The 23,270-nt window shown below is 39.3% G+C and overlaps 1 protein-coding gene across 10 annotated transcripts in view; it reads right to left on the reverse strand.

The window, feature by feature from the left end:
- LOC112569989 (ryanodine receptor-like) overlaps nucleotides 1-23,270 on the reverse strand; it is a 108,871-nt gene that overhangs the window by 14,835 nt on the left and 70,766 nt on the right. For 7 of the 10 annotated variants that reach the window (XM_025248125.1, XM_025248122.1, XM_025248132.1 and 4 more), the window contains 22 exons: nucleotides 19,479-19,538; nucleotides 18,919-19,062; nucleotides 17,104-17,216; nucleotides 15,403-15,496; nucleotides 14,703-14,876; nucleotides 14,187-14,261; nucleotides 11,242-11,341; nucleotides 10,635-10,714; nucleotides 10,239-10,315; nucleotides 9,618-9,778; nucleotides 8,684-8,772; nucleotides 8,203-8,331; nucleotides 6,739-6,843; nucleotides 6,329-6,410; nucleotides 5,847-5,917; nucleotides 5,474-5,539; nucleotides 4,656-4,735; nucleotides 2,827-2,988; nucleotides 2,312-2,468; nucleotides 1,962-2,060; nucleotides 1,646-1,728; nucleotides 1,319-1,348 (listed from right to left, as the gene is read on the reverse strand). In XM_025248125.1, the coding sequence (XP_025103910.1) occupies nucleotides 1,319-1,348; nucleotides 1,646-1,728; nucleotides 1,962-2,060; nucleotides 2,312-2,468; nucleotides 2,827-2,988; nucleotides 4,656-4,735; nucleotides 5,474-5,539; nucleotides 5,847-5,917; nucleotides 6,329-6,410; nucleotides 6,739-6,843; nucleotides 8,203-8,331; nucleotides 8,684-8,772; nucleotides 9,618-9,778; nucleotides 10,239-10,315; nucleotides 10,635-10,714; nucleotides 11,242-11,341; nucleotides 14,187-14,261; nucleotides 14,703-14,876; nucleotides 15,403-15,496; nucleotides 17,104-17,216; nucleotides 18,919-19,062; nucleotides 19,479-19,538 (2,231 nt within the window). Of the gene's footprint in view, nucleotides 1-1,318; nucleotides 1,349-1,645; nucleotides 1,729-1,961; nucleotides 2,061-2,311; nucleotides 2,469-2,826; nucleotides 2,989-4,655; nucleotides 4,736-5,040; nucleotides 5,121-5,473; nucleotides 5,540-5,846; nucleotides 5,918-6,328; nucleotides 6,411-6,738; nucleotides 6,844-8,202; nucleotides 8,332-8,683; nucleotides 8,773-9,617; nucleotides 9,779-10,238; nucleotides 10,316-10,634; nucleotides 10,715-11,241; nucleotides 11,342-14,186; nucleotides 14,262-14,702; nucleotides 14,877-15,402; nucleotides 15,497-17,103; nucleotides 17,217-18,918; nucleotides 19,063-19,478; nucleotides 19,539-23,270 lie in introns of all 10 variants that reach the window. The other 3 variants (XM_025248124.1, XM_025248123.1, XM_025248126.1) reach the window with 3 other exon arrangements.

Genomic DNA, 23,270 nt, shown 5'->3' on the forward strand with positions numbered 1-23,270 from the left:
TGGATGCCTTATCTAACACCTTAGACGAAGACTAAGTAACTATATTATTGTACATGCTCTTTGTTTTGGAAAAGGTATCATGACATGGTAGCATGAAGTGAGAAAGTGTATACTGCTTTACTCTTTGAAATGAGAAAATGTATACTACTTATGCATGGTCACACTTTCCACAGCATCAAGTGAGAAAGTGTATACTTTTTTACTCTTTGAATTGAGGAAATGTATACACTTATGCATGGTGACACTTTCCACATTTATTCTGAATTCAGGGCATTACAGATATCCAAGCTGATGTATAATGGGAGGTCACCGACCAATTCAACCAAGTCCATTCAATCAAAAGCAAAGACAGACATGCATCAAAATTCGTTTAGTTTGTGGCCAAAATAGGGTCATGATCAAACTATGCGCTATGGTTGAACCAGTCAGTCCCCTACTGGAAGACTGTTACATATTCCACAATTAGTAAAGCAGTAGTCAATTTCCCCCATAAATGCGGTATACATTTGCATTAGTAAAACTGTATGCATATATTTTCCATTTCACCACTGTACACGTTATCACTAGTGAGTTGTTAATTCTATACATTGACATCATATACTGTAGCAGTTTGTTGTTAGTATTGATACAACAAAAAGTATATCTGACAGTCTTATAAACTGACTGATAAACTGATATATAAAAGTTAAGAAACAAGAAACTGATACAAGAATACTGGCTGTTATTGAATTCAGAAGATCCCAAGTGTAGCATATCCCTGTGTTTGGATGCATTTCTCATGGACATGCTGGTTTTCATTATTCCATTTACTTGTTGTGTAAAATAGAAACCTGAAGCCTCAAGCTGTACTGGACTATGTTTGACTGTATTTTAGTAACATAAATAAAGTATGTCTCAAGCCTCAGCCAAAGGAAGTCAGGTGGTGTCCCTATTGAAGATCTTAAATAAGAATTACATGGTATGGGATTTAAACATTAAGAATGTAACCATTTGTAGAAAGCTATGTGTTTAAGCACAGACAGTACAACATTAAACATGATTAAGTGCTGAATCTGATGCTAAGTGTGAAACACTAAGTGTCACATATAAACTGATCTCCTAACAAGTGACACAATTTGCCTCTAGATGGCATACATGTAGAGGACAAGATGCCTGCATTAACTATTTAACTATCTAAATGAAGTGGGGTAGCAAAGTGAATGGATAGTGCTTTGTCTTGTCATTATATACATATGCCATCTGGAAGCCATCTTTAGTATCAGCACAACAATCTACTGATAGAGGAGCCTTTTTCCAAGGCAAAAATCAAGATGTAGACCTTCCTCTTGTGGGCTGTCTTTCTTCCTCCCTGTCAAGTGATAGTACAATGTCATGAAATCTGTTTACCAAACCTGTCCCCAAGCCTAACATTTTACCACAAAAATAAAAATCCCACAATGTTTGTAGTTCATGGTGACACTTCCCATCATGAAAGGGAACACCACTGTTTGTAACAGTTAATCTTTGTGGGGAAAAATTGTTGAGAAATTGTCAATTATCTTCACCACCAGCCACAACCAGGCTAGCCAAGAGGAATAAAGCATTAGCTTTCATGGATAATCTGATTATACATATACAATAATAATACAACTGTGCTTTCACTGACCTGCCTTCTCCATGCATGCCTGCACCACTGCGCATTGCAGCAATGCGCTGTTCTTCAGCACTGATGCTAGTGGCGTGCTGCATCTAATGGAAAAACATCAACAAAATGCTATCTTATTGTCCGTCAGGCAGAAAATGACAGCACACCGACACTTGCGTATGTGTCTACAAGACAAATAATGTCACTATTAGCATTCTTATTTACAGTTGACCAATGCAAAGCAATTCTTCCACAAAGTTCTTTTTCCCTTTCACCAGAGATAAAAACACGTAACTTAGACCTAAAAACCACAATTACAGACTAGACAGCAGCTAACCTCAAAAATCGTCTCCTCGCAGAAGTTGACAAAGCTCTCTAGCTTCTCCTTGTCACCACCTTCATTCACCACGCTGTGTAAGAAGGAGCGCTTGGACTCCTGTCACAAGTTATCAACATTTTGACATTTCTCTAGAGGTTTCAATGGCAGAAATACTGCAGCACACTGTTACAAATTACAACATTTTACCTTAGTTTGAGACAATTCATCACTCATGGTAGTATTCTACACTGTAACTCTTGCTTCTGATCAAAAATAAATGTTACAGGTGGAATACCTGCACCAGGTGACACCTAAAGACACTAAGCTGTCTTCTATATTTACGGTCTATACCTGGCCTAGTGTCATACCTTGATTTGTGGCTTCTCCCACTGGTCAATATGAGACTGCTTGATTTCAAAGTAAACACGCTCGATACGGTGGGCACTGCCCAGAATCTCAATACGGCCCAGGAATGGGCCAAAGTAGTCCAGCACACTCTTGGCCTTCTCCAACAGTCTCTCCAGCCTAGAACATCAGGAACAGCATTACTCTTGTACATTGTCAGGAGGTGGGCTAATCTCTTATGCTGTTATAGTGCTAATCTTTTATATTGTAACAATAAGTGTCAGTCTTGTTCACTGTCAAGAGACATGCTAATTGTACACAGTCATAGTGTCACAACTACCATGACTTCCATATAGTGCTAATCATGTACACTGTCAACAGTAATGCTAGACTCCAGACATCTGATAACGCTTCATGTTGTGTATATATATCCTTTTCATTAAGCAATGAAGCAAATGTTATGTGTGCTAAGACATACACATTGTGAATCACATAAAAAAAGACAGGCATGAGCTTTGCAGTTGAAGACAAACCTTACCGTGGTTCATTTGGCATGTGCTCCCACAGGTTGGTGAGCAGGACAGCCATGGTAAAGCCGATATCTTTGGCAGGATTGTGGAAGCGATCAGTGAACTCTGTGAAGTCCACTTTACCATCATGGTTAGCATCCACACACATCATGATGTACTCTATCTCCTCCCTGCAACACGACAAGGGAGACCATCACATCAGGATGTAATCCTGCCGACACCTCTACATATCTGTTGTAGTCCATGCTACATCATGGTTGTTGTTTACGCAAGACATTTCAGTTTATGAACAGCTGCCTCAAACACTCACTTTTAAGAACTGGCAAGATCAGCAAACCTCCGAATGAAACCTGCCTCAAGCTTTCAATCATCCTGGTCATGAATCACAAACCTGTTAATCTTATCATTAGAATCCCATTTCCTCCCAGTATAGAAAAATAATTTTAACTGACCTAAGTCTCATGTGGATTACACAAATACACTGTACTAATCGTCATGTTAAATACTAACATAATACATGCACCTTTACGGATTCAAATTTCATGCTATTAGCAGTACAAGCTTTCCAAACGTTTGTGTTATGATAAACACTTTTCAACAAGAAGAACTGTAACAGAAATATTTAAAACTGAAGGCCAAAACCATACCTGAAACATCTTCTTGGACTGACTGATCATGAAAAGCCAAAAAGCACCTTCACTATAATTATTTACTTTAGCCAAAAACAAAAAGACCCAGTCACTCTGTTCTAGGGAGACAACCAACATTTAATTTCCCTATGTATATCAGCCATCAAAATTCAGCTCTACAAAATGTTTTGGTAGGCAGTTCCAAACCTAATGATCAAAAAAGCAAGATTGTGACGCAAAATTACAGATAAGGTTTCAATTCTGCGAAATGAAGCTTTTCAGTCTTGTAAAATTTCCGCTTTTTATCTCATGCCAAAGGCCACCTAAATGTTTTGTTTGTTAGGATCTTGTCTCTGTTTGAAGTATTTATTAGACAAGCACCAGAGCCTAGAAGCTACTTCTGCAAGGTAATGTAGATGCATTTGGATGGCTGGGATTCTAAAGGCTTACTAAATACTCTTAAAATATAGGTGTCTGTCTGATCCTCTATCACACATTTATATGAATGGGAGAGTTATTACAGATTCTAAATCCCTGTGTTCTAAACTACTGGTCACTGTAGTCTCAAAAATTGCTCTTTGGAATTTATACCAAAGTGATGAACTAGCCTGGGATATAAAAGAAAAGAAAAATAGGGCTGTCTCAGCACCAACAGGTTCACACACTTTGCATGGGAAATAGCTAGGGACTGGCTAGCATCTAGATACATTCTCTGGAGACATCAGTATGGAGCATCCTAACACTGTGGTCTACCCTGTGGAGCCGGCTGGTGTCTTGTCTACTCTGTAGGGGACTAGATAATAGAAAGCAGGCTAGTGTCTTGGTATACTTTGTGGAAACAACAATTATTAAAAGGCATGCTAACACCCTGATCAACTTCAAGGAGGAAATTATTTACCATTCATGCAAACTTCACCTAGCAACAGATCTGAGATGTCACACAGAAAGATTAAATTTTTGCAAGTTAATAGTCTGCTCTCCCATCAGACGATGAGTAGCAAAAAATCAGATTATCCAATGTCAGAGCTGGAAGGTCTGGCAGCTGCAGACTCTAAGTCTAAGGTATAGACAGCATCAACACACATCACTGTCTGATACATGGCAGGACTGCAAAAGAGAGGTATAGGGTCAAGGCTGGGAAGTCAAGGCCACTGACAGCAGGCCCGTGCATGAAGCAGCCAGTCATTCTCACACCATGCCCCACTTACTCAGAGTATATTTTTTGCGATTCCATGGCCCTACGGAATTCCTTGTGGGAGATCCACCCATCTTTGTTGGTGTCAAACTCCTACAGAAAAACAGCCAAGTATTGTCCAGACATCAAAATACAAACTTTGTATTGCATTGTTTGGATAGAGTTGTCAGTAATACACAGCTGACACACTGCACTGTAGCCACCTTATAATGATCTACTGCTGCCATCTTCACACAGCCCACTCCTTGACATTTCACAAATATTTCACGGCACCTATAACAGCAGGTATCCTGTGTGTCAACTTTCAAGCCAAAGGGTACTTCATGAAAAGGTGCTAAGTGAGTGTCACAGCAGTGTACTGACAACCCCTCTTCACACGACTTGTGAGGGGCACACACCGTGAAAAAACCTTCTGAGCTTCCATTGCCTTGCGGAATTCCTTGGCCGAGATGACGCCATCCTTGTTGACATCAAAGTCCTTATCAAAAAAGCACAAACACAGATATGGGAAGCCTTCTGCTCTAGCAGACTATGGCTGCAAAACTCACATACATTTTATATGGCTGGAAAACTTACAAAACTTACTTTTTCATTCATGCTCATCATAATAATAGAAGATCCAACACTTGTGAAGCCCAAATGTCTAGTTTTCATTGTTATTCTTCAGGGTTTTTTTTTCATAACTTGTTTGTCACTGTATGTTGCTAAAATTATAATTAGCAAAAGAATAGTAAAAAAAAACTCATCAGAAATATCCTTCTCTATTCTACCGTTTTAAGAAGAAAAATACAAAGCAAAGAGAATGCAATAAGAGTTCTGCTTCTTACTGACCAGGAATGCTTCAGATGTTGTCAGGTCCTTCATCTTCAGGAAAATGTCAAAGAACTTAAGAATCATCTGTGAGGCAAGAATACAAATCATTTGCACTGAAGTAAACACAAAAAGTAATTTTTTTCAGCAGTGAGGAATACAGTGTTAAGGTAGAATAAGCTATTGTCTCATGTTCTTTACAAGCACAGCACTGTATGCTTACTCATTTAGTGAAGTACATTTTTTCGTTTGAATTAGAAATGCCAAAGGTGCAGATGTGACACTAACAGAGCAAAAAGCAACACAGACTATAAATGCAGTGGCATAGCATTAAAATGTGCCTCCTACAGTCCATATAGCTTGATGGGGAATCAAAACAAGTTTAGAAAAGTACCTCCACATTGGCTGATGATTCCATCAGAGTATCTACCATCTGCTTACCAATGGGTCCATTCATCACATTGCCTGAATGATAAAAGGATTGACACAGATCTTGTAAAACTGACAGTAATGTTAATAAGATTTTCAATACCCTGATCACGCCATAAGAATGGTTTCAAACTGTAATTCTTCAGGTTTATTTATGTAATCCAATTAAAAAAAAAAACTGGACATTTGCAAGTGAAAACATTTGAATGTCTTAAAGAACGCTGGAAATTTCCTCATTACATTATGGGTAGTTTCCCATTAACATCACAATTTAATCAACATGCTAATAATCCCTGTTCTGCAGTAATTAAATGTGTCACTGAGCTTGAAGACAGCCATAATGCATGGAGGCTGCAAAACATCTTGTAATCAAGTTGAACCAATGACTCTTTTCAGGGTTCATGATTACTCAATAACAAATCCCAATAGCTCCAATGAAAGACCAACCTTCAAGCATTGAAAGCAGCATGATCATCATCTCCTTTTGAAGTCGCATGAACTCTCGCAAAAGGTCAAGCTGGTCAGGATCCTAAAAAATACATGCCCATCTGCTCAGACACAGTGTAAAGCCACATGCACCAAATGCTGAAACAGCATTCTTATAATTTATTTAGCATATGCATCAGTCTTTGTAAAGCACCATGAGCTTGCCCATAGGGCTGGGATATGCTAACTTTATTATTATTATGAAAACTGACCTCCAGAATGTGTTAAACTGAGAGAGTGTCCTCAATTGATAGATACTGTCATAGTTGTGCACTTTTGTGTACATTAGACCACAGGGAAGACATCTGTGTCACCTACAGCACAGGTCATAGTAAAAACAGCACTTAGCACATAGGCCTAAGATTCCTGACCTTGGACAGCTTGTCTTGCATGTTGGCAAAGATGTACAAGAAGCCACCCACTGCATCCCACAGTCTGCTGTGTGCCAGAGCAAGCTGGTTCAGGGAACAAGGACCCTGCATCACAAACAAGCATCCAGACACATCAACACATTCAGTGTGCTCACATTCGCAACATCATTTCTCACATGTGCAAAACTGATTTTGCACAGACTATAGGATTCTTTGGTTAGGAACCTAAAAAAAAGCTTGTGAAATTGTGCATATGCATATGTCACAGGAATGCATGAGCATGTATCAGTGTATATACATACCAGTATGTACATGAGGATGATTACATATATACTATGAAACATCGCTCTTTAAACACGTGCCGTGCAGCATGTATCACTGACTTGCCTTCAGATACAGGCACCTTCATGGCTGTAATATTTGTATTGCGTGAAGTGCAAGATGTGAAGTGCAAAGTGTTTTGTCTACCTGGAAATAGAATATTTGCAAAGTCTTCAACACTGACCTGTATATTCTGATGTAATACCCACAACAATTTTGGGGGTATTAACACATTTTTATTTTGACTTGAAACTATCTATTATTACAAAATTATGTTTTGCCCAATGGGTGACTGTCTCTTCTGCTTCTGCCCAAGCTTTCTTTTGAGGTGGGATGGGAAGCAATAATCAATTCAGCCTTCACGATTGTTTTAATCCTAGAAATTTGTAAGAACTATCCTCAATTTTCAATATTTAAAGTTATTGACTGATTAGGTGTTGTGCTTTTGTGTGGTTTTACGATTCTGTGCCTAGGATAATTGTAGATTTTTGTAAGAGGAAAGCAGTATTATCTTGGTGTAGCATTTCTTTTCTGGTGGGTAGCAAATAAAAACCATTGAGTACATTGAAATAGTGTACCCAGCAAGCAATACATTACACGCAAAAACACTTTAAAAGCTACGTTGTCTTCACCCATAATTTTAGACATCAATCATCCACTTAGAATTTAATTTGAAATCCAAACAATATAGTTAACTTATCCTTTTTCAACAAAAATTCTGTCTTTAATATAAAATATCTGACACATTGAAATCAAACTACCCCTTGTACATGTAACAAAAAGAACATATCTTGTTTCCTTAATTTTAAGAATCAACATTCCTCTGCAAATTGTTTTCAGGGTAAAATGTGCTTGCTCATGCTTGTGAGTGTTCTAGTTCTTGTACATGCTGGTGTGTGCCACTATTTCTGAGTCGTCATTTGTTCTCTTCTGCCAAATAAAACTATGGGGACTTGTTGGCTGCTGACTTTGAGTATCCAGAGCACATTAAATATTCTCACTCCCAAGATAGGCTTGTTTTGGTAGTCTTTAGCAAAAGACCTAAATGTACTTTGTGCAGACTTAAACAATGATCTGTACATACTCTGTAAAAAGCCTTCGACGGTGAAAGGCATGTAATGATGAGAAACATTTAACACTGACCTGTATATACTCTGTAAGGGTACAGAACACTTGCTTTGCCACCATGATAGCTCGGCAGAAGTTGTCCTTGCCTGCTTTGTCAATGATGTCTTTCCCAGAGTAATGCCAGTAGAAGTCCATTATAGATTCCTAATGATATAGCATTCTTGATAAAAAAACATCCAGCCTATGTTTTCTTATCCTCATAATCAGCATATTCCTGGTGTGTTAAGAAAACTTGGTAGAACTGCTGTTATACAATAAATTGATAACTGCTACTTCAGCACTTTCACATTACAATAAAGTAATTTGGGGCACAAGCATATTAGCATGCTAAAAGCTCCTTCAAAGATACTGTCTACTGTCACCCAACTAACTGTGGAAGGTGGTCTATTACCCCAAAAAGGTGACAATCTTCAGACGTAAGACAGGGCAAGATAGGTTAGGTGATGCCCAGATAAGTGTTGCATCACATGTAGACCTTAAGCTGCTTCATACTTACCTGAAGGCGCAGCAGGTAGTCCACAGTGCAGATGATGATGTTGACAGTTGTAGTGTTGCCTGCCTGTGTTCTCAAGTAGTTCTGGAACTCTGTTGACATTAGTAAATAACACATCTTGTACAGTATTCTGCATAACTGCATGCATTTGCAATCAAAAGAAAACATTAGTGAGGCAATTACAAAAATTTGTTTGGATACAAAGAAGAAGAAAGATATAGTACTATGGGATACAGAAAAGAAGAAAGATATAGTAGCATCAATCACCTGAGCCAACACATGCATATGTACACACTCTCAGATAAACATGCACACTGAGTGGCCCATGCTAGCACAATAAAACTGAATGTAACCAGGGAGATGGGTGGTGACTGCCTAGCAACAGAGAATAGGACTTGCAGTAGTTTCTAGGAAATTTGAGGATGAGGATTAGAGTTTAGCCTGGTGACAGAAAACATGAGAGCAGTTGATGAGTGAGAGAGCTTAAAAGTGGGAGCAACGCCCCATCATGCAGTGACTATGGAGTGTGTTGTTCCGTACTGGAACCATCCATGGGCACCCAAATATATATCTGAATCTCACGATTACGTTGAGTTATCAAGAGACAAGGGAGATCGTGCAACCATCTTCTGTTAAATACACACATTGCTATGAATTAAATGTGGTTGCAGTCTGTGTGAGGTGTCCCTTGGTGCCGCTAACACTTTAATGCAGTATTTGAAAATCTTTGACTGCTAAGACGCAGTTTTTGGAGAGGATGGCACCATAGATTTAGGACCCGAAACGAGCCATTGATGACATTTATAAACACATGGGATTTGTGCTTCATCACTCAATCCAATACGGACATCCACAACCATCCTTTTTTATCCCATAACACACACACACACACACACACACACACAATCTTAATCTGCTTAACAAGTATCCTGCTCACCCAGGTTATGTCCCTCACAAAGAAGCTGCAAGAAGCGGAAGAGCTTGCAGGTAAACTCAGCATCATGCATATTCTTCTCCCCAGCACCTGCTCCAGGCTCACTGATCATGCCCAGGCCTTCAGCTTTGTTTGTTCGCTCAAAGGCATCCAGGTCCAAGACACTGACAGTGACAGAAACATTGAGTCAGCCTCATCGCCCTTTTATTGACTTCATTTACTATTGACAAGACTGAGGAAACTCTGTATTCTGCATGCCTGAAAAGCAGTAGGCAACAAGGAAACTAATAGTACTTTACCTGAACTGACTATGACACTGAATCCCACTGTTAAATAGTTCAATGAGACTTGACAGCTACAACTTTATGAAAGGCTAAGAGCTGGTCTCCATCAGTCCTGAGATATATGTCTGTGGTTGAATGGGATATTATTGAAGCTTATCTGCACTGCTGACTGTGAAGCCTATATGTAATGCCGACAGTTAAACCTACCTAGTTAAGCCAACAAGACTGGTGGCTCCCTGTATTACTGAAAGTGAAGCCTATCTGCACTGCTAAATATGAATGAAACCTATCTACACTGCTGACAGCGAAGACTACCTGTGCTACAGACAGTGAAACTTACCTGCACTGCTGCATCAAACCAGAGACGGAAGTAAAGAATCCTACATCTTTCTTGTCTTTGAGATGCTGTAGCATTTTCTGTGAACATAAGTAGGATTGTGACAGATATCTAAACTTCGAACAGAAATAAGTTTTGAAATGTGACTGTAAAGATAATTTTATATGATTTTCGGTAGGCAGGAAAATTGAGACAGTTGTTACTGCTAGCAAACTGACTTGTGTCTTGAGACTACTAAGAAATGTTAGCACTCCCACAACAAGCTTTCATAAAATGTGCATATTTGATATCTCTATGAAATATGGCATGTTGATTGATTTGTAGTAGTATACAAATATAATTTCTAGTAGGTGTCAGGACTTTGAGAAAATCATGTGGCAAAAGCAGATGCTGGCTCACCTTCTGTACATCAGTGTTACCACCTCTAAGCAAAGAAATGCCCAGGTTGATTGTCTCTGTCACCATTTCACCTGGTTCTCCTGCCATGCAGAGTACTCTGTCATCAGCATCATTGTTAACATCTAGCTTTCAGAAGCTGTCAGTGTTATTAATATGACAGCAGCCATATATACATAATCCACATTTGTTGGTGATCATTAGGAGGGCCATGTATCAGTCATAAAAGCCAGCCATCAATGTAAGAGAGAAAGAGAAAGATATTCATACTGTAATTAAGAGAATGAAACTTCATAATTCCCACTGCTTCAGTTACTCTATATACTGCTAATTGCTATTACAGATTTTCTAAGCAAGTGTATTCCCACTGTGATGTGCACACAACATCCCAGTTCAATGCTGTAAACATGCTACCATCTAAACATAAAACAAGAAAGATTTGTACTTAAGGCTCTCAATCATCCTACCATGACATGTTCATCTGATCCTTCACTTTGGTGAAGTTATACAGTTACAGTTCTTCATGATATGTACAATACTAAACATATCCTGCACAATTCCTCCTGTCAGTGCAATGCTGAACCCTGAACATACCCTGCAAGAGCCTTACCACGACTAGCACTGATATACAGCAGAACCATTTCAGCAGCCCCTCGGTCAGCCAGACGTGCCTGCTCAAACAGCAGCTGTTGTTTCTCCATCTCTTGCTCCTGGGAATCACACACATGCATGCAGCAATATGAGTAGGCTTCGAAACATAAAAATGCTAGAACATGATACATTTTAGCAAACAGATTCTACTGTGAAGTGATAAATGCAGGTGGTGAGCTCAAGGTAAACATCAAAACCTACTGACAGATTTTTTAGTCATTAAAGCAAGTCTTGAGAACAGCATGCTAAGGCCATGATAATTTGTGGAAATGGACTTATCTTTGTCCACTACAAAGTGAACCAATTATCAGATGAAGAATCAGACTTTAACAATATTCAGATATCTATTTGCATACATATGTGCATCCACACACAATGTACAAACATGTACATACCTCTCCAACAAAAATATATGTAGGTATTTACTCCTTACATGTCATCATTACATTTAGGTCCAAAGAGAACATGACCTAATGTCAGTCCTTAGATGAAGCACAGCCTCATCACTATCTTCTTATAAAGTTCATCATACCAAAAAAGATTTGCTCATTTTATACATAACTGCTCTACAAACACATCTGCTAACATTTATCACAAAACAGATGCAGCCTGGCTCAGTAAAGCACAAGCTAAATCTTTAAATGCACTTAGTACAGCACATATAATCTGGCTGTGATACACACACAGTCATTTCTTAATATCTCTACAGATACACAGAGATCCATTTTATATAGATTTGTGACACATACTGTCTCACATTTTCAGCTCTTAGTTGATACAATTTACTTAAATGATATAGACTGTGCTGCCATCAAAGTATTTCAGATAGATGGTTTTCAGCAATGCTGTTCCTATCCTGCTATATGGGCTTCCACGAACTTTTACAGAATTTTGTTAATACAGTTAACTATGATCGACAAGGCAGTCAATTTGATGACAATTCACATACAGAGCTGACAAAGGCCTGATTTTGGCTATGAAGCTGCCATATGATAGTTCATGCACATCACAGGAACATAGATGCTAATTCCCATGTGGCACTGCTTCATTCACACTTGAGGACACTGCCAGATTCAGAGGAGGACTCTGCTACATTCACAACTAATCCATTTCTATTCAGTATGTGAATGCAGCCAACACTGAAGAACTGAAAAATCTGAGTTCTACTTCACTGGAGGTCATTCACTGATTTCGTTCAACACCATCTCATTATCACCTACCAGCATAGGTAATATAGTTAAAACACATGCACACCCTGTAAGAATATATATAGAGCTAGCTAAAAAACAGTCTACAATATATTATTTATATTATCCAAGATCTTTACAGAATGTATGGATATATGGCTATGATGATATTAAAGAATGCAAGTATATATATATATGATGATATTACAGACTGTACGGATATATAGATATGATGACATGACAGAATGTATAAAAGCACAGCTGAATCCATTGAGGGAATCCCAAGGAGCAGCTAGGTGTAACATTATTGTATTCTTCTCACTGAAGCATATGTGTAATGGGTTTTTGCACCAACATGCAACAAAACTACGACAACAATGCCCCTGCAACAATTATCAGTACGGCTGTAGGGGCTTATCAGTAATATACTGTAGCTCACCAGCAATACAGTGCCAAAATGTCATAAGACTGTTGACAATGCTAACTAGGACAGCACACCTTTCCATCACGAACAGCGGACATTCAAAGACATGGCTGGAGAACAGTGGCTGGAACTAGTAAAGTACTACATCAGATACAGAGCTACATAACAAGATTACACAGTACAACGTGTACCTTCATTCGGTCCACTCGGATCTAGTGAGCAGTAGGGAGAAGAAAGTGCAAGAGAAGTCAGATAAGGCATCGGACAACAGTAATCTTGTCACAGAAATATTGACAGTTTAGGCTGATATTTCATGATATAAAATGTTTTTCCCATGGCTTGGCAATGGCATAGCGATGTGAATAAATATTCGGCTTCCCATCAAAGGCAGTAAATATTAACTGATGGCTATGTCAGGCAGTAAACTTATCCTGATCTACTCGTCATCACTTTTCACTCTGAAGCTGTCTTCTTTCCACAGAAACGCATACTTTAACATTGTATATATATATAGATACAACTCCTATGAAAAAGCAATCTATAACCACAGCGAGTGTGATGTTCTTCTAATGTATAAAGTATGTAGCATACAAACAGTAAATCTTAAAACTGACTAACGGAGGAAAAATTATGTCTTTGAAGGTGCAGGCACACATGCAAGCTTACACACTTGCACACACACACACAGGTACACATGCATGCAGCTTATACATGCATGCATATGTTAAAAATAAAATAATTAATCAGTGACACCTACAAATGTTTGACCAGTGCTTTTTCTCAAAGTTACCAAGCAGATTACATGAACCTAGGATAGGAATCACTTTAACCATCATAACAGGTCAGTCACATCCTGCAGGATCACACAAAAATGTCGTCACACAAAAACAGCTTATTAAAAAAAAAAAAGCAAGCAAAAAAAGCCAAGGTCAAACACGAAATCAGTCTTCTGTTTGAGTAATTTTTTAAAGCTATGCCAAACAAGCTTTACTCAGGCACAATGTTTGACTTTTGCGTGGTTGGTTCCTGTCAAATAGAAACTGGTGAATGTGTAACACTAGTGTAAGGAAAGAAAATGACATTAATGATGTTTGATACTTGGGTGAGTGAGACTGGGATGAAATGCTGGATGCTCATGCTGGTGGTTCACCTCTTGCCACTTACAGGTTCTCATCTTAATGGTATTTGAGTCCAGTTCCCGTACAGATACTTTCCAACAAAGAATCTATAACATGGCATAGCCAGACTATGCAAAAGGGAGCACAGCAGTGTAGGTCCCTGGTGACAACTCACCTCAAATGTAGGTCCTGGTCCTTCATCTTCACCTCCATCATCGTCATCGTCGTCTTCATCTTCCCCACTGCAACTCTGTGAGAGTAAGCCAATGAAATGGATTTCCTTCTCCCGAAGACTAAGTACTATCAATGCATAAAACATTGGTATTAGCAGACAATGAAGGAGAGAGAAACTGACAGATGTATCGCAGTTGACCAGAAAGCAATGCAATGGTGTGGGCCATCAGACTTTTTTTTAGGAGAGTTTGAACATCATGCATGGCAGGTGGACCAAAACTCACGATGTCTCATGTCTGGCACCATAAATCAGTTCTGACATTATACTGTCAGTAAGCTGCCTGTGATTTGCAATACAGTTGTACAATAAATACCTTTTCTAGTGCTCACTCTGCAGCAGGCTTGTAATTTCTCTATAGGACTTAAATCCCTGTATTTGTGAGTTCTAAGATGGTGCTACCTATCAAAGTCAAAATAGACTGAGGGTCTTCAGCTAAACTAAAAAGAAAGCACCCACCAGCCCCATAATTTCAGCATATGAGATATAGAGTGGGTCTTCAGGTAAGCTGCTCTGTAGTTCCTTGGTCGCCCCACGGCTCAGGGCTGTGATCAGTTGCTTGAGGGGATCAGGCTTGGCCTCCTCCTCTACGTCCTTCTTCTCCTCTGTCTCCCGCTCTCCTCCATGAGCCTCCTGCACAGCCCACAGTATGCACATATGTCTTCACTTCAAAATGCTTTACCTGTGCATGCTGCAGACACTATCACTACAATTTCACATGAGGCATAAACGTCCATTATGTCTTGTCTACAGTTGCTAAGATTTAGGGTTTTTTGGGGAAAAGGGAGTTTACACATGTCTTTTATAGTTTAATGAAAGAAATGATTAAGGGTAAGTTAATCCAAGTATCTGATACAGGCACACAATACATATCTCCAACTTCTCTTTTCAAATGATTTACAACTATTTTGCTGCTTTTAATCTGCTTTATTCTATGATTTCATATATTAACCCCAGTTAAAAAGTAGCTTAATAATGATGCTCTAATTATCTGCCATGGAAGAACTATGGAAATCCCTCAGATCAAGGACTGTTGCTTCAAAAAATAGTCCAAGAAAAAAATCCACAAGATCTGAGCAGTCTTATCTGTGAGTAGAGGAGGTGTGAAATGTACAAATTTATGGTAAATTAACTGATCTAGCAAACAGATGGGACTAACCGTGAGATCCACAATGAGAATGTTCTTGTCTCGCTCCTCTGTGTCCAGCCATTGCTCCTTGTATGACTTGAGGAACAGATTGATGGCACGATGCCTGAACAAAGAACACAACTGCCTGTACGGACTGTCTCAAACTCTTCACATGATTTAACTGGCTTATAATTGGTTGATATTTCATTTGGGAGGAAATAAGCCAATGATGGAGTTAAATACACTTTACACTTCAGACAAGAGACTTCTGCAGAGTAAAATATTACAGGAAAGTTTACTTTCCTTAAAGGATCTTTAAAGGACTAGTGAAGTGCACAGTTTTTTATGACTGGGTAAATCCCAGTGTGAGATTCTATTTTCATGGGTGAGTATGTATCCTCAAGATACATGCCTACAAACATGACCATACACAGAAAGAGGCTAACAACACAGGCGTCAAGGACTACATACAGATACACGTATGTTGTAAAGGATACAGCCATCGAATTAGAAGTATCTGTGTATCAATGTCACCAGCTTTACCTCTTTCTGTGCATGGTGATATTTCTATCTTAATATACCTTATGTATATATATCTTAAGAACAGAACAGGCATTATTGACCTAGATTTAGGAAAATAAAATCTTACTCTGAACTTCATCCATTCATATGAAAAAATATGCAACTCACTAGAGAATTCATGGACAAAAATAATAAGTCATAACGGTAATTTAATAAAAGTCCTGTGCTTTTAAGGGCATAAGGATATAAAGGTAAAATATAATTAAGCTTACAAAGCCCCAAAATTAGAAGTACAGTGATACCTCGGTTCTCGAACGCCTTGACTTTCGACCAAAGGTATTCGACCAGAAATTCGAGAAAATTTTGTCTTGGAATCCGAACAAATATTTGAACTCGAACAGCTGAACGTCCGAGATGAGCCGAGTGAGCCGAATGGCGTGTGTGAGTGCAGAGAGAGAGAGTCACGTTTTTGTGGAGAGAGTCATGAAATGTGTGCAAATGGACAGAAATCGCAAATCAACATCATGATAAAGTGGTACAAATAGAGCAGTTAACATTTTTAATGACAATGTTATGTCCACTTTCCACAAAATTTTGCAAAGGAGAAAAACAGCAAACAATCGGCAAATTCTTCAGTAAAGAAATCAGACAAGCAACTGCAGAGCAAGATTCTGATTCTTCTCAGCAAAAGATACAGAGAACAGAAACACACCCGAAGAGCAGTTATACCCTCTGTTTTTATTGAAGAGGACTCCCCTTCAAGCCGTTTGTTACAGGTACAGTAATGAAACACAATGTACTGTACACATTTTGTTTTTTGTTTTACCAGTAAATAGGCATTTTCTGGGGCTTGGAACGAATTCAGTTTCCATTATTTCCTATGAAACAATTTGGTTCTTTATGTTCGAGAACCGAGGTATCACTGTAAATGCACAAGACTCAGAAGCTGGATAGAGCACAACTAGACATAAAATATCAGTCAAAGAGACAGCAGTTCTATACCTGCCCACGTATAGTATAATACTGATGCTGGTGACCCTAGCCGAGACCATCATCAACAACAAGCTTAGAACTGGCAAACATCTGTGAGAAAAGTGACATCTCTAACACCTAACGACCAGAAGGTTAGGAAGACTTTTACGTTTATCAGTAAAAGAGAAGAAAAACAATATAAAAAAATGTTAATAATGAAAATGTGCCACAGCTGACCTTGGTGTGCCATATAGTGGAATCATGCGAAAACATGCCATAACTGCCCGCTTTCTCTGAGATGATATCACTTTTTTCCAGGCATTCTTCAGCGCTGATGATGGGTGCTCCACCTAATTCAAGCAAAATAAATATGATACAACATACAGCTTTCATAACAGTCTTTGTAATAGTAATACTTAGAAATGTTGCACAATACAGATTCTAAAAATAAACTTATAATGACATGGGCTTGAGACCTCAGGAGTCTGCACAAAGCCAACATCTCACCTTAGCCAATACCCTCCACAACCACAAGGAATCCAGGATGGCAATTTTGTGCTCTCCAGATGATTCAGTCTATAACCAAACTGACTTCATCCTTCTGCCAAGGCATCAACAAGACCAAAACAAGGACACATTCAGAAGCTGACACAGGCAGCAACCATAGCCTAGGCCTAATAATGCTGAAGTTAAAGCTGAAGATGAATCGTCTTTCAACCACCCCTCAAATTTACTCCGACTTGGGGAAACTGAAAGACTTAAACAGTAACAGAGATCTTCAAGGTCAAAGTTGGAGGTAAATTTGCCGGCCTGAACATGAACTATGATGTGGACACCCTCACTGGCAACATCAAAAAGGGGCTACTTTCAACAGCCCAAGAAGTGCTAGGCCAACAAATAACTCTGGGTCATGAATGACATCCTACATCTTTGTGACCAAAGGATAGCCTTGAATAAAGAGAAGAAAAGTAGCCCCAATGCATTTTCCAAGTACAAAGCTGGGAACTGTAAAGGGAATGAAGGAAACTTTGGTACAAGGTGATAGCAAAAGACCATCACCAAGATGTGTCAACACAAGACCAGTCATTGAAGACAGCAATAACCATCTTCTCACAGAAAGAACTGCTTTATTTAACTGATGGGCTGAATATTGTAATGACCTGTACAACTTCCGGCTAATGGCAGGTGCTAACATCCTCCAAAGCAACCAGACTAAAATCAGAGAGCCTGCAGATCAACTTGGGGGGAGCATAAAGTCGTAGAAGCAGAAGGGGCCTGCCACTCTACAGGACGACCAGTCCAATCTTCAATGTTTATAAACCAGTTCTTCCTCTAGCCACCATGGCATCGACTACCCTCCAAGGTGCCTTGAAGGATAGACCGACAAGGTGTCATGCCAGGTAACATGGCCAAAGAAGACCAGCTTACATGGCCTGACTGTTGAAAGTAGAGGTTCCTGGTGTCCTACAAGTGCACCATACTCATAGGATACCCTTTCTTGTAACAGTCAAGCAGCACAAGCTGGTTTGCTTCAGCCATGTGACCTGGCACAACATTCTTGTCTAAAATCATCCTTCAGGGAACCTGGGAGGGGTATAGATGCCAAGGTGGACAAAGGAAGAACGGATTTACAAATGTAAAGGAGTGGCTGTTTCCTTTCAGGTCTTTTTCACCACTACCCTATCCAGTTGTTTCCCAGATGACCAGTACCAGCAGATAAGAGATAGCTGTTTGTTAGCTGGTTCCAGTCTGGGGATGAATGAATAAAAGAATACAAATTTGAAGGGAATGATATACAACATATAGTTTTTGCCAGGCAGCAAAGTTTCAGAGCTGTTTAACATTAGAAACTCTTGAGTAGGAGACATTTCGATACAGTTTTGTTAATAACATTTTGGAATAATAGATCAAATTATTTTAATATGAACAATCTAATATTAAAACAAAACAACAACAACAAAAAAAAAGCCCCCACAAAAACCCCAAACAAACAACAAATTTCTAGCCTATAGAAAACAATAAAGTTAACCAAGTCTGCTAGAAAAAACTCACCATGTGAAGCCCATGCATAACCTTTGCCATGGAAATGATCCGCTCAATAATGCGTTGCTGGGCTAGTTGACTGTTTCCTGGCATCTTGGAATCCCCAATCTTTCGATAAAGGACCTTCTGCCATCGGACCTTGTCATCAATTGGCTGAGAACAAACAGAATTTTCTTTAGGGTCAATAAAACACAGCCATAAATATAAGTGCTTTTAAGAGATACCAATTATGTGCTAAATTAAAGACAATGTGTGATATATGTTAGAATGGAAGGAAACCACTCTTGGATTTGCTCTCTATTATATACCCACACCCATGAGAATTTCTTCCTGAAATCTGTGTCAGTTTGATATCATTGGGAGTCTTCCAAACATTTGTATGAGACCAAATTTTTCCAGATATTAAGAAATTTGAGAAATGTGCATTTAAAAAAAATTCTTGTCTTACTACTGTACAAATTTGTAAAAAAAAAAAATCTACCGTTAGGTCTTAAGGCTTTGTTAAAAAGAAGGCATTTATTAACAAAAGAAAATGGACAAGGCGCACAAGTGAAGCAACATGAACCTACCCCTTCCTCAGTGGTGAGGCTCTGTAGCAGGAACTCCTTGATGTCTCCCTCGGGGTCCTTCTGAAACATGGGAGAGTGAGACACCGCCCCGGATGCCATGAAAGATACATGCCACTGCACACCATGCCCCTCATGCTGCCACGCCAATGCAGCCTCCACCACCACAGTCTCCAAGACGACAGGCTAATTCCGCCTAAGTGCTTCTTCGTCACCTGACCATTCACTGTGTATCTGTGTGCCATGTTTCTACTTCAAGGTAGCTGATGCCTTTTCTGTCCTAGTACCTTCCTTGTACATCAGCAAGGTCTGATAATTCTGTCCTGCTTCCTTCCTTAGACATCACCAGGGTCTAAAGACCTCTAGTTATATGAATGCATTTTAACTGTGCACTTTTAATCTCCAACGTAACTGTGGATTTAAAGTTTTTATTTCTGCTGATGGACTTTCAAGCGGGCAGTTTTGTCCACTTTTAACAGCTTTCAATGTCTGATGCCAGGAAACAACTAAAAGCTGAAAGTCTACAATATAAAATTCCACGCAGTCTGAAAAATGACCAAAACTTGCTAGGGTGGAGATTTGTGGTGGAGGCCTAAAGTCGTAAGGGAAAGAAGAATCCAGTGGCTGTCCAACTATGTTTTCACATGGGTGGTACATCAAATGGCTTATGTTAATAAATACTATGCGTCCTTGACTAGTGTCATGATGAATGACAAGAAATTCTGTTAACAGTGATCTCAGTGTACAATAATAAAAAAAAATAAAATAACTTAGTAAAAGGTTTTCAAATGAGCATCAACTGGTTACCAAAATGATTTTTTTTAGTGGAGGTGGTGGTGGAGTAAAAAGTGCCACTGAAGTAGAAGCATGCATGTATATACACCATTACATCATGGGGGCAAACAACACAACAGCATGTAGAAATCTAGTTTCATCATCTGCGTTTATGCACATAAACCATTTTATCTTATTCTATTGCCATCTGTCCTCAGCCAGTAAACTGTAGCTGTCACGTCACTCAGTAAAATAGCTGGGTCTGTCACTTGTCCTCGATCAGTCTACATGCTTGCACCAACAGTCAACTTCCAGCAATACACTCTGTGACTAGACATATGTGCACACTATTCAACTTCACTGAGTACTCATTGTGGTGCTGACTTCACATGCTGCACTGGTGTCAAGACTTTACCATACATCAGACTGTGTATACTTCCAGGATTTTCCTCAGAAGCTGGTCTACAGCTCTCTTGTGTCGTGCTGTTCTAAAACACTATGGCAAAGAATAAGTTATAATTCACAGAAACCAGCTCTCTTGTGTCGTGCTGTTCTAAAACACCATGGCACAAAATAAGTCCTAATTCACTGAAGCTTCCTCACTGCTCTCTGTCTATACTTCCTTTTTTAAGTTTGCATTGTATTTATGTGACTTGCATTTGTTATTTGACAGCATACTTTAACTAAGTACTTTTTACACTGCTGAATGTCATCTCTGGGAAAGTGCCTGATGGTAAGTATCAGGTGTGTGGTTTGAGGTTTACCTATGGCCATGATTAAAGAACTCCCCAGGCATACCCAACTGATTTTCAGGAAGGGCAAGGCAAAGGTTATCCCCTAGCCCTTTCAGGTCATTTGGGTATGAGGTGTTAGAGACCTTTCTTTTCTGGGGGCCAGCTTTATAAGAGGGCGGTGCCGGTCTTCTCTCCCTTGCTGCCTTACCTTCCCCAACCCTCTATGGAGTCAGGTACACATTACTGCCAGCTAGGTCAATTGGGGGAAGTTTGCTGTCCTAATGAGGTAATGAAACAGAACACTCTCAGTTTGGATGCAAGCACTCTAACCACTTGGCTATCCGCTTATCCAGGGAAGATAAAAGGAGGGCTGAACTCTCCTTTTACCAAGCTATGCAATAAACATTACAAACTACTTTTAGCTCACTGTCCATAGAAACACTATGATATGGGACCCGACCCTTTAGCTTTTACCTGCATCACATCTGCTAGCCAGGACAATCCCAGAATGATTGCTTTTGTGACATTAACTTACATCACATTAACTTTTTTAAATTAGCTACACTGGCAAAGAAAAGTAACAGTGGCTACAAGACCTGAAATCTGGTCCATGGAAATAGACTTCAAAATGCAGACATAAACCTAGCCAACACACCATCAACAAGAACTATCTCATGCAAATCCTGTTAAAATGTTCTTACATCAGGAAGCAATGTCCAGCAATGTACAGCAATCACACAGCCCCTATCAGCAGCTTCAAGTGAACTAAGCTAAGCTCAAGTACAAACAGAATAGTAACAAGCTGCACGAACACAGTAACAGTTGTTATTTTCATGATAAATCATGAACTGTGCAGTTCTGTTATGTACACATTTTCTGGCAGGCAAAGCAGGTCACAAACTACAGGTTTGTAGTTGTAGTCTGTGTCCTTGACCCTCTAGCTAAAGCATAGCGGAGATAGACTTGCAGCCTACAGAAAACAGATGATCTGATACTAGAGCAGAATTTCATGAGTAAAATAGCAGAAAGCAGCAGAAACTACGTGGATTAACAAACTTTGCTGCATTGCAAGAATGTTTGTTGCTGCTAACTGCTCTCCATTCAGTCTTATTGTGGATATGTGAGTCCTATTGCTGGCATGTGTACATCTGGCCAAAGAATATCTTAAACTAACTTGTCAGCTTTTATTTTTGCTGCTGAAACTCAGGTCCAGCTCCTGGCTATCAGTCTCTTGCTGTGCATAATGCAACAATCCTTGCAGGAAAACACTAACATCGTTTCCAGGAAAGCACATCAGCGCCTGTTCTTGCTGAGGCAATTGAAGAATGTTTGGGTCAGTGGCCCTGTATTTGAATCGGTGTCACAGCCTGACTGAACGCATTTTAACTTTTACTCTGTCGGTGTGGCTCTGAATTCCACCCATCAAAGATAAGACTTGTTTGATGAGGGAAGTCAAAGTTGCCAACACAATCATTGGCTCTCCACAAAGACCACTAGGTGCTCTATGAACCTGGGCTGCGAGGTTAAAAGCGGTCTGCATCATCAAAGACACCTCTCACCTACTGCATCCTCATTTCCAAATGCTACCATCTGGTTACATGAAAACAATTGGTCACCAAGAAGAATACTTTTGCCAAGTCCTTCTTACCAATTGCAAAGAACTCTTGAACAGAACTAACAAATGTATCTAGTTTTATGTTTGTGTTAGCGCATGATAATGGGGGTTAAATGTGAGCATAAGTAACTGCATGGTTATGTGAGGTGTTAACACTTATGTGAGCTCCCAACAAAGGAAATTGTCTATGTTGTGGACAGAAGCACACGATAAAGATGTACTGTACTGTATAGTAAATCTAGCAAAAGCTGAGCATGGCAATCAATGATGCGTAATGCAAGGCACATAACTGCAGCTTCTAAATATTGATATGGGACAGAGCTTTTGGAGAGAAAATCCTGGAAGGGTTTTACAGACAAAGCACACTAAACATGAAAGAATTCTAGACTACAATGCTTTCACAGTATGGGTAAGAATGTGACTGCCCACAGCACTGATAAACTAACTTCACTCATTTAGCTACTGACGTAAAAAGTCAAAGGCAATTTTTTTGCTTTAGTCTTTTAGTTCGAAGTTCTCCAACCCATACCATTAAGAGCTGATAATACATGCAGTGAATTCTTTAGCTATACAAAGCTTTTCTTTTAGTCTCATGCAGGATTGCATGCTTCTACACACAACTACCAGCAGCAAACAGAACTCCACTTGTAATAGTAATAAAAATCATGCTGC

Source organism: Pomacea canaliculata, linkage group LG8 (genome assembly GCF_003073045.1).
Source record: "Pomacea canaliculata isolate SZHN2017 linkage group LG8, ASM307304v1, whole genome shotgun sequence".
In the NCBI taxonomy this organism is placed as follows: domain Eukaryota; kingdom Metazoa; phylum Mollusca; class Gastropoda; order Architaenioglossa; family Ampullariidae; genus Pomacea; species Pomacea canaliculata.